This window comes from Lutra lutra, chromosome 11, assembly GCF_902655055.1.
Source record: "Lutra lutra chromosome 11, mLutLut1.2, whole genome shotgun sequence".
Classification (NCBI taxonomy): domain Eukaryota; kingdom Metazoa; phylum Chordata; class Mammalia; order Carnivora; family Mustelidae; genus Lutra; species Lutra lutra.
Window position 1 is genome coordinate 36,657,831 of NC_062288.1, and position 17,234 is coordinate 36,675,064.

Sequence of the window (17,234 nt, forward strand, 5' to 3'; positions counted from 1 at the left end):
TACTCAGACAAATGTTCCACAAAACAAGCACAAGGATTTTAATGCAGAATTGTTTGCAATAAGACCAAAACCAAATAGCCCCCAAATGTCCATCAGTGGGAAATTATGAAATAAATGAACTGACAATTATTCAGCAGTTTAACCATGAGTTAGATCTCTATGAACTGATATAATACATTATAATAAAATAAAGCAAATAAGGCAATGTACAGAGTATGGTATATAGAGTAAGCCCACTTCTGTGAGATAAATTTATAGGTGTGCATGTGTATGTATATGTGTATGTATGTATTTATCTATAAACACACATACTTTTGAATTTGCAAAAAACTGGAAATCTGGAAGATTTGGAAGTATAGCCAGAGGGTTATCTTTGGGAAGTGGATTTTGGATGGGAGTACAGAAAAGATAATATTCACTTTTTTTTTTAAAATATTTTGTTTATTTATTTGACAGAGAGAGATACAGCGAGAGGGAACACAAGCAGAGGGACTGGGAGAGGGAGAAGCAGGCTCCCCGCCGAGCAGAGAGCCCGATGTGGGGCTCGATCCCAGGACTCTGGGATCATGACCTGAGCCGAAGGCAGACGCTCAATGACTGAGCCACCCAGGTGCCCCGATAATATTCACTTTTATACTTCTGTGCCATTTGGCATTTTTTTTTCGCAACCAGACTCTTCTACCTTGTGGCTAAAAGATTTTCTTTAAGAAAAAAAAAAAAAAAAAAGCTAATTGGTGTCTAAATCTCATTTGTTCCTGCCCTTAGCAATCCTCAATTCCACAAGTGGCACGTGGAGAGATCACAGTGCGGTCGAGGCTCCAGGGGCAAGCAATTTTAGAAGAGGACGTGGTGGGGAGGGTATGGGGGTCTGACAAACCCTCTTGAAGGTTGGTGTTCAAGTGCCACCAATTCGGGGACAAAGGCCAAGCAGCTGCTCTACACCAACGCTCTCAGTTCTATATACAAGGACCCCAACTGTTACAGCCTTTGCCAAACTAGAAAAGATGTAGGAGAGAGAATGAGGAACCTCACTGAGGTCCGGCGAGCCTAGGATAGAAGGGCACTGACTCACTTTCCTCCCCTTTCCAACAAATAGCAGTCTGGTTTTTCTTTCTTTTCCTTCTGTTTGATGGCTTAGACCTGTGCAGTCTAGTCCCGTCCACGAGGCTACTGAGCATTTGAATTTGGCGAGTCTGAACTGACATGGGCTGTTAAGTGCAAACACACAGGGGCTTGAAGACTGATTATGAAGAATGTAAAATATCTCATTCACATTTTTAAATATTCATTACACGTTAAAGTAATATTTTGGATATACTGTATTAAATAAAATATATGATTAAACCTAATTTTACCTGTTTCTTGTCACCTTTTTAAAGGGGGCTACTAGAAAATTCTAAGTTACACTGTGGCTCATGTTATATTTTTTTCTTTCTTTTTGAAAGATTATTTATTTATTTATTTGAGAGAGAGAGAGAGAATAAAAGAGAGAGCATGAGAGGAGAGATGTCAGTGGGAGAAGTAGACTCCCTGCCCAGTAGGGAGTCTGATGTGGGACTCGATTCTGAGACTCCAGGATCATCACCTGAGCCAAAGGCAGTCGCTTAACCAACTGAGCCACCCGGGCATCCTCGTGTTATATTTCTATTGGACAGAGATGCTTTAGACCTTCTTGGATGGAATATCTATATATTTAAATGTTTATAAAAGGGAACAGCAGGGTGGAGAGGCAGGCATGAATGAACACACACCCACACACACCCTGACTGTTATAATGCTACTCTCTATGATCTTGATGCCTCTAATTTTTAGTGTTGGTTACTATAGTTCAGGGTACCTGTTACAGGTCTGAGTTGTGTTATAGCTGGTACATAGGTACCTATTATATATACCTGTTATAGCTCTGAGTTCACGTTCTGCCAAGGAGCAGATGTGGGGATCCTGGGACAAATCACTTGGGGAGATTTAAACTAAATAATGCATGTCAAGTGCATATACAAGGATCATATACAAGGACCATATACAAGGATATGTAATAACCTCTGTCTGTCGACAAGCGTTAGCTGTATTAGACGTGGGGGAGAGTTCCAGAAATCACCAAATCATGCCTCTACCAGAAGCAAACAATACCAGAATTAGAATGAATCTTGGACAGTAGCCACTGGTGTGTGTTAAAACTCTTACAAATCTCAGCAGCCCGATATATAAAAAAGAGGAAATCAAGTTGCTTTGAATGAAACTGAGTGGCAGCAAGAAAGGGTGGTAACTCCTGAACTCTCTGGGTGCGGGAGGTCTGAAGGCCACGGATGTGCTATCTTAACCTGGCCTCTCCCTTTTCTGGATAAAGACACGAAGCTCCAGGTTGATGACTTGCCTTCAGCCACAGAGCTGGTGAGGAGGCAGGGCTGAAGCAGAGCCAAGCAGCGGATTGCTAAGAAAGAACACTATGCTGCATGCCATGGTTCCTGCCCCCAGGGTGGGCAACCTGCACGCACAGGAAGTGGCCGAGGAAAGCACCACAAGACAGGGGCAGCCGGAATGCTGAGGGGCTACGGAAGTGTGGGGGAGGGTGGCAGGTCTCTCTCTGAGGAACCAGCTTCAAGGTGCAGCTCTAGAAAAAGAGGGCAGGTGGGCCCCCAGGTCAAGAGAAGTGTGTGGGTTCTATGGGAGAAAACCCCCTGAGGCCAATTTTGGGGTCCAAAGGTAGGTCATTTTCATGAACATACAGTTACATCTTGGAGCAGAATATATGCTGAGGCCAGAAGAGAGATGGGGCTTCTTTAAAAGGTCCTGAGAGCCAAGGATCCTATACCAGCTTTCACAAGTTTTTGCAAAGGGGTGACAACAGGAAGATGAACTTATGCTAAATCCATGAACAGGCAGGAGGCAGGAAAGCAGGCTGCCGCGTTACTGCTGTAGGCTGACTGTTAAGGACCAAACTGAGGTGACAGAAGTCCAGGTCTGAGGGATCCTGTGGAGACAGGGTCTACAGGACTTGGATGTATGAGAAGGATAAGGAGGGTCCCAAATGACTTTAGGGACCTAGCTGGGTAACTGGGGGAATGTGGGTTCCATTAACGGGGAAAGAGATGGTGAGAGGAATTGCTGGTTTGGGGGTCTGATGAAGGCGGAGTATCTGTGAGACAGTTGGTGGAGTGTCATTCCCTCAGAGAACTGAAATGGGGCTCTGGAGCCCATCTGCATCTGATCTAGACAGAAAGTCTTTGGGAACGTCTAGGTTTGGGAGAGAAAGAAGAAGAGCCGTTAACAGAGATAAAGGCAGTGTGCTTTTCACCGACAGCAAGGGCAGGGAGGGTGTAATGGAACCGGTGGTCACGAGATTCAGATACCAAAGACACTGAGCAAGAGGAAAACGGGGAAATGGTCCTTATCTGCTCAGAAGGCAGCAGATGGAGTGCCAGGAGGATGGCGCGGTCAAATACGCCTGTGTTCAGAGCCTCTCCTCATCACTCATTAGCTGTGGTACTCTGTACTACTTAACCTTTTCAGACCTCAGTTTTCTTACCTGTAAAATGGGGGACAACAGTATCCCTTAAGGTTATTCTGAGATTTAAGTGAAATTATATATATATGCATATATATGTAATTTTAAAAATTTATTTATTTACTTAACAGAGAGAGACACAGCAAGAGAGAGGGGGAACAGAAGCAGGGGGCGTGGGAGAGGAAGAAGCAGGCTTCCTGCTGAGCAGAGAGCCCTATGTGGGGCTCAATCCCAGGACCCTAGGATCACGACCTGAGTTGAAGGCAGACGCTTAAAAACTGAGCCACCCGGGTGCCCCGAAATTATGTATTTTAAGACACTCAACATAGCTCACAGCAAGTGCCTGGTAAACATTATCAGTCATTTTTATCAATGGAAGGATTTAAGGAATGGCACATGGTGAAGAAGTGGAGGCTGTGTGTAGAGACCCTGTTGTTTTTAGAAGTTTGGTCATGAAGGGAAGGAGAGAGACTGAGGGCATAAAAGGGGGAGTGAGGTCTTTTCTAGGCTGGAGTCATGAAAGCCAGTGGACAGGGAGATTCTAAAATGGCAAATCAGAAGGCGGTAACACATGGTGGGGGAGTCCAGAAGCAGGTGCATCAAGAACACAAGTCAAAGGACTTGTCTTGTAAGGGGGAGAATGCAGCTTTCTTTGAAAAGGGAGAGAAAGGGGAGAGAAAGTGGGTCCCTGGATGGTTCGGTCTGTCAAGCACCCAGCTCTTGATTTCTGCTCAGGTCACCATCTCAGGGTCTTGAGCCCGGATTCTCTCTCTTGCCCTCCCTCTCCTCCCTCACTTGTGCTCTCTCTCTCTCTCTCTCTCTAAAATAAATTAATCTTAAAAAAAAAAAAGAAAGAAAGTGGAGAGAAGGAAGAGAGAGGATGAGATAAGGAGAGATTTCTGAGCTGAACGAAGGCACAGAGTAACTCACTTTGGATAGCTTCACTCAACTCAATCAAGTGGAGATGTGGCTGAATGTTGGGTTGGGAGAATGGGAACAGACTGGGCTTAAGGACTGTGGGGGATAGAAGGGGAAGGAACTACGCATGGGACCAGGTCTGAGACCAAGGGAGAGAGGACCCAGCGGAGAGGACAGGAACCCAGACGGCAAGTGTCGAAAAGCTTGTGGGCTCCTGTTGCCCTTACTTCTGCCTGTGAGTGGAGCTTTATTTTTAATGGTGAAACACTTGCGAAACGATGAGCCCTAAGGTGCAGTGAGTGCCCCTGAGGAGTGAGCAGAGGACACAAGTCCATCAGAAGGTCCCAAGTGCTTCAGCACAGGCTAGGGAATAGGGAGACGGTAAGCTGAATGATGCAGCGAAGCCAGTCAGGACCCCCAATCTGTTATTTCCTCCTCCATGCAAAGCACTTCCATCAACAACAGTTCTTCTTACTCTGGAGTAGCTTTAAGAAAGTGGCTATGCTTACACAAAAGCTCTATGTTTCAAAAAACAAAAAAAACAAAAAACAAAACAAAACAAAATCACTGGTTCTCTATGTGACAGGTGACGTAATGAAGAAGAGGAGACAGAAGGGGGAGAGGACGGCAAAAAGGAGCCGGGAAGCTTTGCCAGAACAGTGCCCTCAGCACCAGATGGCCAAGAAAATCCCAGCTCTCTTCTCAGGGGAATAGAACATTGACAGAAAAGGGCCTGAAGGAGACTGCGAGGAAAAGTTCAGTGAAGGGGGGCAACCTGTAGCTCAGAACAGGGATTCCAAAGGACAGAGTAGAAAGGACTAACAGAAGTTGGGGGAGCCAGAGAGGGGGAAGGAGGTTGCTCAGAATAGGGATAAGGAGGTTGCTCAGAATGGGGAGAAGTCACAGACCAGTAACTGTCAGTAAAAGGGAAGCGATGACTTGGGTAGCTGGAGGGAAGAACACGATGGCAGAACTGGCAGGAAGGGTCCTATTAAGATAAAATCTAGTTTGCAGAGAAGACCACAAAACAGGCAGCCCCAGGGTGCTAGACTGGAGTGGCCCTGGGTTGGGATGCTGGAGTCCCGAAGAGCTGCCCTGACAGGCAAGGGCCACGCCTGATGCTGGCTTCTCAGTACACATCACAAAAACAAATGTATTTTTCAAATTCGTGTTAAAGTAAGATACGTATTAAGAATAAGAGAGGGGAGGGGCGCCTGGGTGGCTCAGTGGGTTAAGCCGCTGCCTTCGGCTCAGGTCATGATCCCAGGTCCTGGGTTCAAGCCCCGCATCGGGCTTTCTGCTCAGCGGGGAGCCTGCTTCCTCCTCTCTCTCTGCCTGCCTCTCTGCCTGCTTGTGATTTCTCTCTGTCAAATAAATAAATAAAATCTTAAAAAAAAAAAAAAAAAGAATAAGAGAGGGAAGCCTGGATGGCTCAGTGGGTTAAAGCCTCTGCCTTTGGCTCAGGTGATGATCCCAGGGTCCTGGGATCGAGCATCACATCCGCTCTCGGCTCAGCGGTGAGCCTGCTTCCCCCTGTCTCTGTGCCTACTTGTGATCTCTCTCTCTCTCTCAAATAAATAAAAAAATAAATAAAATCTTTTTTTTTTTTTTTAAGATTTTATTTATTTATCAGAAAGAGAGAGAGAGAAAGCACACAAGCAGGCAGAGGCGGAGAGAGAGGCAGGTTCCATGCTGAGCAAGGAGCCCGATACAGGACACGATCCCAGGACCCTAGGATCATGACCTGTGCCCAAGGCAGCGGCTTAACCCACTGAGCCACCCAGGCATCCCAATAAATAAAATCTTAAAAAAAAAAAAAAGAATAAGAGAAATAATGGGACAACTGGGTGGCTCAACTGGTTAAGCATATGCCTTCTTTTGGGGTCAGGATCTCAGGGTCCTAGGGATCAACTCCCACATGGGGAGCCTGCTTCTTCCTCTACCTGTGGCTCCCCTTGCTTCTCTCTCTCTCTGACAAATAAATAAATAAATAAATAAATCTTTTAAAATATTAAAAAAAAAGAAAGGACAAGAGAATCAACATTGATTACCTTAAAAAGCACTCATTCATTCTTAGAACTACCCTCATGCATTATTCAACCAAGATCAGTTCTTTTCCTAAGTACCATCTTGGGTATTTCCTTACTCAAGAAAATGCTTCTTTAAAGCTATTCCTATTTGGTTGGTTCTTTTTTTTCTTTTAAGATTTTATTTATTTATTTGACAGAGATCACAAGTAGTCAGGGGGGCAGACAGAGAGAGAGAGGAGGAAGCAGGCCCCCTGTGGAGCAGAGAGCCCGATGCAGGGCTTGATCCCAGGACCCTGAGATCATGACCTGAGCTGAAGGCAGAGGCGTTAACCCACTGAGCCACCCAGGCGCCCCTGGTTAGTTCTTTAAAGAAAAAAAGAAAAAAAAAAAAAAGGCCTAGGAAAGCATCCAAGAAGAGATAAGAAATCTCAAGGCCCAGCGAAGTGCCCTGGTTTCCATACATGTGTTCTGACTAACCTGTGGTGACGGGTTTCCACTTACAGGCTAGGCCCTGGGTGCCTTGGTGTTCAGGTCAGTCTGTTAAAGACCTCATTTTACTGATGTAATTTTAGAGAACACTCAAAGAAGGGGAAACACCAACACAATAACCAACGGGAAAATTGGCAAGACGCTCAGTGACATTTTAAAGACAGTTGTTCACAGACCATTTAGCCACAAAGGATGGTTTCACTGTCAGTTTCTCAACTACTGGGTGTTTAATTCACAGAAATCAATGACGACAAGCCGAGAGAGGCCACCATACATGGGATAATATAACCATGAAGCCTTGTTTGTTTCCTTCCAACAGTGACCGTATTTATTATGCGGTTCCTGGCTGTATTTGGCATTTCTTAGCTAGGGATCAGTAGAGCAGGCAACTCGGAACTTCTAAGAATTACTATCTGCTTACCACAATCTCCATATTCAAAGAACTAGTTTGAGAATTAGTTTTTTTTTTCTCCAAAGAATTAGCATGTTTTAATTTTTAAACGTGCATTTTCTTTTTATGAGTTTGCTATAACCTGGAAAACCCCATCATTTTCAAACTACTAACAAGAAGTCCGAGCAGGAGCATAAGATAACCTGGATAGCTAGCAACTGTGAACTTAATTTGCTATGAAGTTAAAACCAATCTATCCTACCCATCCCTCCATCCCTCCATCCCTCCCTCCTATCCCATTGCATGTCATCCTTACCCTGACTAGTGTTTTTTGGTATTAAAATGTAACTCAATGTGGAGTTCAGACAGACCACCCATAGGCAAAGAGCTAATGGACGAAGATAAAAGACTTTGACTCTAACTCATTTCATAGCTGCTGTACTAAGTCATTGGTGGCAATCACTAAGCCCAGATAATAGAGACAGAGAGTATTCAAACTCCCTGGCAACCCTTAATATCACAGAGCATCAGTCAACCTTTCTAATATAGGAAAAACTGGAAATCAAAACTATTAAGCATATGGTTTGCTTCTTGACCTTTCTAAAATGTCACGGCTGCCACACTGCAATAACGCAGAAAACACTGCAGATAAAAATATGACTAGCAGGTAAAACAGCAGCAAGAGCAGAAACATGACAGAGGGGGGAAAAATCAAAGCATACAGAGTCAGGCAACCCTGAGTTCAAATTTGGCTCTGGTATTTAAGAGCCGTGTGCCCATGGTCAAGTTATCTACTCTCCTTGCCGAAGACTTTCATTCGTCATCTGGAAACTCTGGAGGATAGTCCTCAGAATTTGGGTTTACTGAGGTAATACACATGTGAAGGGCCTGGCCCTGGGTCTGTCATATGACAGACAAGTGTTACCTCCCTTTGTTTCTTATTTTTCTCCCCAGGTTATGGAGAATGGTGAGCCTTAACTAATGCAGAAATGATCATTCCTTAACGATTTTACATAAACAACTAGGATGTGACCTCTAAGGAAGGTTAATACTGACTTCTGGCCTTCCACTGAGAAACCGCTTTTCCTCTCCGGAAACAGTATTCTCCTTATACCTATCCACAGAACCCTTTGCTTCTTCACAGGACTTACCCTGGCTGAGGTTAATCAACTAAATTGTGCATGCAATGCCTCTCTTCCCCACTAGGATTTAATTTCTCCTCTAGAAATGGGTCTTGCATATAGTGGCCACGAGTAAGTTATTTGTAGACTAAATGAAACACCTGTTATAAGGTTTCCAGCATGTGACATTTACCACTGGTGGTATGTGAGAAAGATGATTTTAGGGCTTGAACATGGACTAAGCTTCTCAAGAATTTTAATGGTTATGTATTTATTTGAGTGTGTACTAGACAAATAACTGGCTCATCAAATCTGTGATTTTATATATTTTTGCTTTGGATGAGACTAAAAAAAAGTAACTTGTCTAGAAAATATAAAAAGGAACCAAATGGGGCTGAAGAATACAATAACCGAAATGAAAAATACATTAGAGGGAATCAACAGCAGCTTTGAGGGTACAGAAGAATCAATCAGTGATAATGACAAGGTAAGTGGAAATTACCCAATTGGAATAGCAAAAAGAAAAAGGAATGAAAAAAAATCAAGATAGCTTAAGGGACCTCTGGGGCACCATTAGTATACTAACATTCATATTATGGGGCTCCTAAAAAAAGAAAAGAGACAGAAAAGGACAAAAAACCTATTTGAAAAAAAAAATAATGGCTAAAAACTTCCCTAACCTGATGAAGGAAAAGACATCCAACTCCAGGAAGCACACAGAGAGCCGCAAATAAGAGGAACTCAAAGAGATCCACACCAAGACACATTATATTCAATGTATCAACAGTTAAAGAGAGAATCTTAAAAGCAACAAGAGAGAAACAACTAGTTATGGACATGGGAACCCCCATAAGACCATGAGCTGATTTTTCAGCAGAAACTTTCTAGACCAGAAGAAAGTGGAAGAATATATTGAGTGCTAAAAGGGAAATATTTACAACCAAGACTATTCTACCCAGCAAGATTATTATTCAGTATAGAAGGAGAGATAAAGAGTTTTGCAGATAAGCAAAAGCTAAAGGAGTTTACCAACACCAAACTGGCCTTACAAGAAATGTTAAAGAGATTTCTTTAAGCGGAAAACAAAATGGCTAAGTAGTAAAATCATCGAGAGCTACAAATAATCAGGCAAGGAATACAAAAAATAATATGTAGAATATAATGTCAAAAACATAAAACATGGATGGGAGGGATTAAAAATGTAGTGCTTTTAGAATGTGCTTGAACTTCAGCAACTGTCAACTTAAAATAGACTCCTATAATATATAGGATAGGATCTTGTATATGAACCTCATGGTAACCACAAACCAAATAGTTCTGATAGATACACAAAACATAAGGATTAAGAAATATATATTCAGTTTGGAGGCATCTTTGAGCTCGCCGTGTAGACACCATGAGCAAAGCTCACCCTCCCGAGTTGAAAAAATTTATGGACAAGAAATTATCATTGAAATTAAATGGTGGCAGACATGTTCAAGGAATATTACGGGGGTTCGATCCATTTATGAATCTTGTGATAGATGAATGTGTGGAGATGGCAACTAGTAGGCAACAGAACAATATTGGAATGGTGGTAATACGAGGAAATAGTATCATCATGTTAGAAGCCTTAGAACGAGTATAAACAATGGATGTGTTCATCAGAAGAATCAACTGCTTCCACATGTCCCCTCTCCATAGTACCTGTTTTACTACAATATAAAAATCAGATTGTGTGCATTTTCATATTGAGCTTTTTTGTTAAATAAACTTTTATAACAGCCAAAAAAAAAAAAAAAAAAAAGAAATATAAACATAACATTAAGGAAAGTCACCAAGTCACAAGGGAAGAGAACAAAAGAAGGAACCAGAACTATAAAAACAATCAACAAAATGGCAGTAAGTACATATCTACCAACAGTTTACTTTAAAAGTAAATGGACTAAATGCTCCAATCAAAAGACACAGAGTGGTTGAATGGATAAAAAAAACCAAGACCTATCTATATGTTGCCTACAAGAGACTCACTTCAGATCTAAAGACATGCACACACTGAAAATGAAGGGATGGAAAAAGATATTCCATGCAAGTGGAAATGAAAAGAAAGCTAAAGTAGCAATATTCACATCACACAGAACAGATTTTAAAACAAAGACTGTAGAGGCACCTGGGTAGCTCAGTCAGTTAAGTGTCTGCCTTCTTTGGCTCAGGTCATAATCTCTGATCCTGGGATGGAGCCCTGCATCAGGCTCCCTGTTCCGTAGGAAGCCTGCTTCTCTCCCACCTCTGCCCCTCTCCCTGCTTCTGCCCCCCTCCCCCACCAAAAATAAATAAATAAATAAAATATTTTTTTAAAAAGCAAAGTTTAATAAGAGACAAAAACATTATATATTCATAAAGGGATCAATCCAACAAGAAGATAAATATCTACGTACCGACATGGGGCTCCTAAACATATAAAGCAAATACTAGCAAACATAAAGGGAGAAACTGACAGTAATACAGTAACAGCAGGGGACTTTAACACTCCACTTACACCAATGGATAGATCATTTAGACAGAAATACCAGTAAGGAAACATTGGCCTAAATGACCCATTAGACCAGATGAACTTCACAGATATTGATAGGATTTAACATCCCAAGGCAGCAGAGTACACATTCTTTGCAAGTCTACGTGGAACATTTTCCAGGATAGATCACACGTTAAGCCACAAACCAAGTCTTAGTAAATTTAAGGATTAAAAGCACATAAAAACATCTTTCAAACCCCAATGGTATGAAACTATAGATCAATCACAAGAAGAAAACTGGAAGAAACACAAACACATGGAGCCCAAACAAGCTACTGAGCAACCCACAGGTCAATGAAAAAAATCAAAGAGGAAATCAAAATATGCCTTGAAACAAATGAAAGGTAAACACAATAGTCCAAAATCTAAAGGACACAGCAAAAGCAGTTCTATGACAGAATTTGAGAGTGAGGCAGGTCTACCACAAGAAGCAAGCATCTACCCTCACCCCTAAAGGAATAGAAAAAGAAAAAGTCCAAAGTTAGTGGAAGGAAGATAATAATAAAGATGAGAGCAGAAATAAATGAAATACAGCCACATCTAAGGTATTGTGTGTTTGTTTCTAGACCACTCTAATAAAGTGAGTATCAATAAAGTGAATCAAATGAATTTTTTTGGTTCCCTAGGGCATATAAAAATCATGTTTTTATATACGCTGTTGTCCATTAAGTGTGTGATAGCATTATGTCTTAAAAAAAAACCCCAATGTATATACCTTAATTAAAAATACTTATTGCTGGGGGGCACCCGGGTGGCTCAGTGGGTTAAAGCCTCTGCCTTCGGCTCAGGTCGTGATCTCAGGGTCCTGGGATGGAGCCCCCGCATTGAGCTCTCTGCTCAGCAGGGGGCCTGCTTCCTCCTCTCTCTCTGCCTGCCTCTCTGACTACTTGTGATCTCTTTGTCTCTGTCAAATAAATAAATAAAATCTTTAAAAAAAATACTTTATTGCTAAAAAATGCTGACCATTGTGAGTTTTTAGTGAGTTATAATCACTGGTCATAGATCACCATAACAAACATAATAATGAACAAGTCTGAAATATTGCAAGAATTACCAAAGTGTGACAGACACACAAAGTCATTAGCAAATGCTGTTGGAAAAATGCTGCGGAGAGACTTGCTTGAGTCAGGATTACCACAAACCTTAATTTGTAAAAAAATGCAGTATCTGCAAAGCACAATAAAATGAGGTATGGCTGTAGTTAGTAACAAGTTTGAATGGTGACAAATAGTAGCTAGATTTAACGTGGTGACTGATTTGTAATACATATGAATGTTCAATCACTAGATTGTACACCTGAAACTAACATATTATTGTATGTCAATTACACTTCAATTAAAAAAAGTAAATTGTTTAGGGTAAACAATTATGTAACTATAGTTAAGAATATGGAAAAAACCATGAAGGTATTAAGAAAGATGACAACATGTGGGAAAACTGCCATAGTAACAGGTGGGAACCCAGAGTGGACACATGCCACGATTCTCTGATTTAGGGTTATAGTCTAAGGTAACGAGGGAGACTGCTTTCAGAATCTCTGGCTTGCAAATTCTCCACTGGACAATGTAATAGGTGTGTCAGCACTGACTCAGGAGTCAAGCTAGAGTCTGGTCAAGCTGGCGGTTGGACCCCCAGAACTCATCTGGCATGAGTAAACAGCATGCACATTCAGATATCTTGGTGTAATCATAAGAAATACCAAACATGAACAGAGCAGGAACAAGGGTCAGATCCCATGGCCAGATTCAAGGTCAAAGCCAAACCAGCAGGAACTACCTAAGAGAGAGGGCACCTAGCCCAGGAACTATGTGTGGTAGGTCTGGATTCACTCTCCTTCAGCCATATAGGCATGTGGGCCTGGATTCTGATACTGCTTCCACCTTCAGGCAATTAATTCTCAATTTAGTACCTCTACACAAGGCTCCAAGAGAGAGGATAGCTTTCTTTTGTGCACATCTAAAGAGCCAATGGGTCTCTACCCACCATCTCCCTTTCTAAGCAAACTGAAGCCAGCTGTTGCTGCCATCATGAAAGGAGCCTTTCTCTGAGCCTCCAACATTAAGTCCCCCCTTCTGGTGCTGGGGTGAAGGGAAGGGTATCCCTGTCATCCTGGATTGGAACAGAGAATGAATTTTCCCATAGAAAAAATGTCATATGGAGAAAATAGGTTTTGATGGATTAGCACAAATAGCATTTCATATATATTCCAGGTTATATAGAATTCTGCAAGCTAGATGGGGCCACTTCAGTGGGAAAAGTTTTAATGCTATAAAATGAAAACTCAGGTTGTAATTGTTCTGTAAGTAGTGACCAGCTATACTTAGAAATACTGCAAATTCCTTACTAGTGAATGCTTAATACTACATATCTTAAATTGTACTTTTAACATCTTTCAGGAGAATACTGGTTGTCTCATCAAGAGTGGCTGTGTTCAAGTCTTATCCTATTGAAAAATAACGGACCACTCTCCTCCCATTACAAAAGAAGGGCTCAATCTTTGTATTTGAGGACAATTCTAGACATATAAATGTAATTCTAATAGACATTTCTCTCATCAGCTCTCAGCTAAATGAACTTATTTATGGGATGAACTAGAATGACTATCCTCTGACTTCCACCCTGTTTATTTCCTGTTCTGACCATAATCCTTAATTTTTTTTAAAGGTTTTATTTATTTACTTATTTGAGAGAGAGAGCACACGCGGGTGCATGCCTTCGAGCAGGCAGGTGGGGGGGAGCAGAGGGAGAGGGATAAGCAGACTCCCAGCTAAGAGGGGAGCCGGCAGCGGAGCTTGAAGTCATGACCTGAGTCCAAATCAAGAGTCGGACGCTCAACTGACCAAGCTGCCCAGGCACCCCTGACCATAATCCTATAACCTCATGTGTTCTACACTTGTCTGATGAAAAGAATTACATGACGTGCTTTTTAAAAACAAGAATGCCTGGCTCCATCCCAGTAATGAATCAGAATCTCTAAGGGAGAGGTCTGGAGTTGCACATTCGAAGTCTGCTCATCTCTGGTGATCCTGTCATCCAACCCAGTGGTTCTTGCCCTGGAGGGTGAATTAGCATCACCTTAAGGGCTTGTTCAAACACAGGTTGCTGAGCTCCAGCCCAAGAAGTTCTGATGAGGTGGGAGGGCCGGGGGAGGTGGGAATTTGATTTCTACCAAGGTCTTTAGGGATGCTCCAAACCACTTATTCAGCCTGTTTGGCAAACACTAAAGCTGAAATCAACATTTTTTCCTTCCCTTCTTGGTACAGAAACAACACTGGGTTAAAACGCACAAGCTTCATTTGGGGCAATACCCCTGCTCCTTTTTAGCTGCTTGATGTTGGACAAATAAATCTGTCCCCGCACCTCTGCTATCTTCCATGGTGAGGCATAAAAAGTAACAGAAGCGAAGAGGTTTGGTACTGTACTTGGCACAGAGTAGGCCAGAAACAAACATCTATGTACTCTGATTTCTTGGGCATGATCCCCTCCTGTGAGCTGCATTTACAAAAATGCGGAGTTCTAAAAATAGGTCCCAAAATTTATGACATGCACCAAACTTCATTTGGTTAAAACAAAGCACAGACAGACAGGCAAGTAATGGCCGACCAGTTCTTTTCCTTGTGAGCTACCATGTAACTAACATTTTGAATGTAACATGTACAACAGGAATATGCTCAGCTTTCCAGCTCACACTTCCCATGGAAACAAAAATAGAAAACAAGGAGCTAATAGATTACGATTAGGTTCTCTGCTTCATTTTTGATTTGCTGAATTTAGTACCCATGTATGGATTATTTTCTGGGCAGGTCTTTATTATATTGTTTGCCTATTTCTTGTGACCTAAAAATCAAACAAATGAATCACAGGTTCTCAGAGTCAGAGGTTCCTGGAGGTCCTCTAGCCCACCCACCTACCCTATTAATGCCACTGAGACACCTCCCATGTGTGGTAGTCCAGTTTCTTCTTGGGACACCCAATGAGAATGCACTATTTTCACGAACCCCTATCTTCTCTTCAGATAACAGTCCAATGTTAGATTTTTCCCACGTCTGAGCAAAAACCTTTACTTCTGTCATTTCTCTATCCCTGGTCCCGGTTTTGCTCTGTTGTGCCTGAGTATGTCTAATCTCTCCTCATTCCGACAGCATTTTCAGTATTCTGAAGTAGTGCTAACATCTTCCTTGCCTTGTCCTTTTCATCCTGAACATTCTGTGTAAGCCACTATTCTCACCATCAAAATTTCCATACACGTAATAGCCCTGGTCCTTCTCCTGTGGACAAGGTCCACCTTGAGGATATTTCTAGATACTATCATCAGCAACAAAAATAAGTTGTAAGAACAATGGCATGTTTCTTTCCAAACAGAGTTTCCAAGAGCTGGAAGCTAGAGTCCTACAAAACTACACTGTTCAGGACTGAGAAAGCGTTTCCAGGACAGGCTTGGACGTGGCAGCCCAAAGCAGGGGGATCAGAATATCTGTGTATCTGTATATATCATGACCTTACTTGCAAAAGAAATGCTATGCTGACACTCAAATTATCGAAGACCCAAAAAGTCTTTCCAAGGAAGACAGAATAAAACAAAAGGAATTTCTTACTTTCTACGAAACATTTCTGCAAATATGCAGCCAACACTCCAGAGGTCCACGGGGGTGGCGTAGCTGGACTGAAGCAGGACTTCTGGCGCTCTGTACCACAGCGTGACGACCTGCAAAAGCAAATGGATTGGAGTGTTACTGAGGGAGACGGCTGGTTGCTTCAACTTCTCATCTCAGCCGGTTTAATGCCAGCTCAGCAAGGTGCCTGGCATCATATGGGGACACTGAGATAGAAGCCGTAAGTAACTCAGATTCATTGCTGACAGGCCAGGAAATGACATCATCCCCACAACCTGGGTTCCCAGCTCAGACTCTGTTTCTTACGAGGATGGTCAAACAACCGAGTTTTAGGAAGCAAAGCAAAGACTTAAAAAAAAAAAAAAAACAACCCACGGATCTTAACGCTGTTATTTTTTTTCTGAAGGGGCTTAAAAAAACAATACATGGAGAACAGGTGTCAGCAAGATTCCAGCTCAGTTCCTACGTCAGCATTATTGGGAAATCAGAAGAGGATTCCAGTGATTGCTGGGTGCTGACCTTGAAGTATAAAGAGCACCCAGGACAAGTCAAAACTACTCTTATCATGAGACTGTGGGGAATCAAAATAAAGCCCCCTTCAATGCCACTCTTTTCAGAAAACAAATTAAGAAACCAAGAACTTGAGAATGTGTAACTCAATTGTCTACACCAATGTGTAAAAGTCATCCAGAGGATAGGACTCCTCAACAGGAAGAACCTCACTTAATACAAGAGTAGTGTCCACTGCTGTGGCTCTATCTGCAAGGCTGAGAGGTCGGGAAACAGACTGGAGCCCCTATAAGGGGTTCAAGTGCTTCTCTTTTGGGGGCACAGAGATTCTACAGATGGCTGAAATAAAGGAATATTCTTTGCTGTCACACTAGGAATTCAATAATTAATCTACTATAAGCATTTTATATTATTCAGATTCCCTTTATCCTTACTTACTATTTGGTCTAATTGCACTTTTGTGGACATCTATCGAAATTTCCTACAATTCTCCTTTATGTATTTTGACGTTGTAGTACTTGGTGCATTCAGATCGCAGTTGCAATTCTCCAGAACATGATTGCCATCTGTTTCCTTCCTTCCTTACAGACACACGCTACCCCTCCTAGCAAGAGACGGAGGCTGGGGCGCCTTGGGGGCTCAGCTGGGGGAAGAGCTAGGTTCTTGGTTTTGGCTCAGATCATAATCTCATGGTTGTGACACTGAACCCCAGGTCGGGCTCTGTGCTCAGCATGGAGTCCGCTTCAGATTTCCTCTCGCTCTCCCTCCCGCTCTCTCTCTCAAATAAATAAATTTTAAAAATCATGTTTAAAAAAAAAAAGGAGAGGGAGAGAGAGAGGAATTTAAGTCACCTTCTGTGAAAATGAGTTCGTCTTAGTGAGTTGGTTGCCTAAACTAACAGAAGTATCTGAGACCACCAGAACTAGGTCAGAAGAAGCCTCGTAGTTTGGGTCGCCTTCCTTTAAGATTTATTTTTAAGTACACTCTACACCCAATGTGGGGCTTGAACTCACAACCCCGAGACCAAGAGTCGCACACTCCACTGACAGAGCCAGCCAGGTGCCCCATAGTCTTGCTTTTGAATGCTTGCTTTTGAGACGCTT

The 17,234-nt window shown here is 42.3% G+C and overlaps 2 protein-coding genes across 2 annotated transcripts in view; one reads left to right on the plus strand and one right to left on the minus strand.

Moving 5' to 3' along the window:
* Positions 1 to 17,234, minus strand: part of CDK6 (cyclin dependent kinase 6) — a 245,185-nt gene that overhangs the window by 59,228 nt on the left and 168,723 nt on the right. The window contains 1 exon segment of the mRNA XM_047694269.1: positions 15,604 to 15,713. Within this exon segment, the coding sequence (XP_047550225.1) occupies positions 15,604 to 15,713 (110 nt within the window).
* LOC125080452 (small nuclear ribonucleoprotein G-like) lies at positions 9,814 to 10,194 on the plus strand. Its single transcript, XM_047694271.1, has one exon. It carries the CDS (start codon positions 9,851 to 9,853, stop codon positions 10,079 to 10,081), a length of 231 nt encoding a protein of 76 aa, XP_047550227.1. The 5' UTR covers positions 9,814 to 9,850; the 3' UTR covers positions 10,082 to 10,194.

What these genes read in the sequence shown, in the direction of transcription:
- LOC125080452 (XM_047694271.1), top strand. Translation starts at nt 9,851, where the DNA reads ATGAGCAAAGCTCACCCTCCCGAGTTGAAAAAATTTATGGACAAGAAA.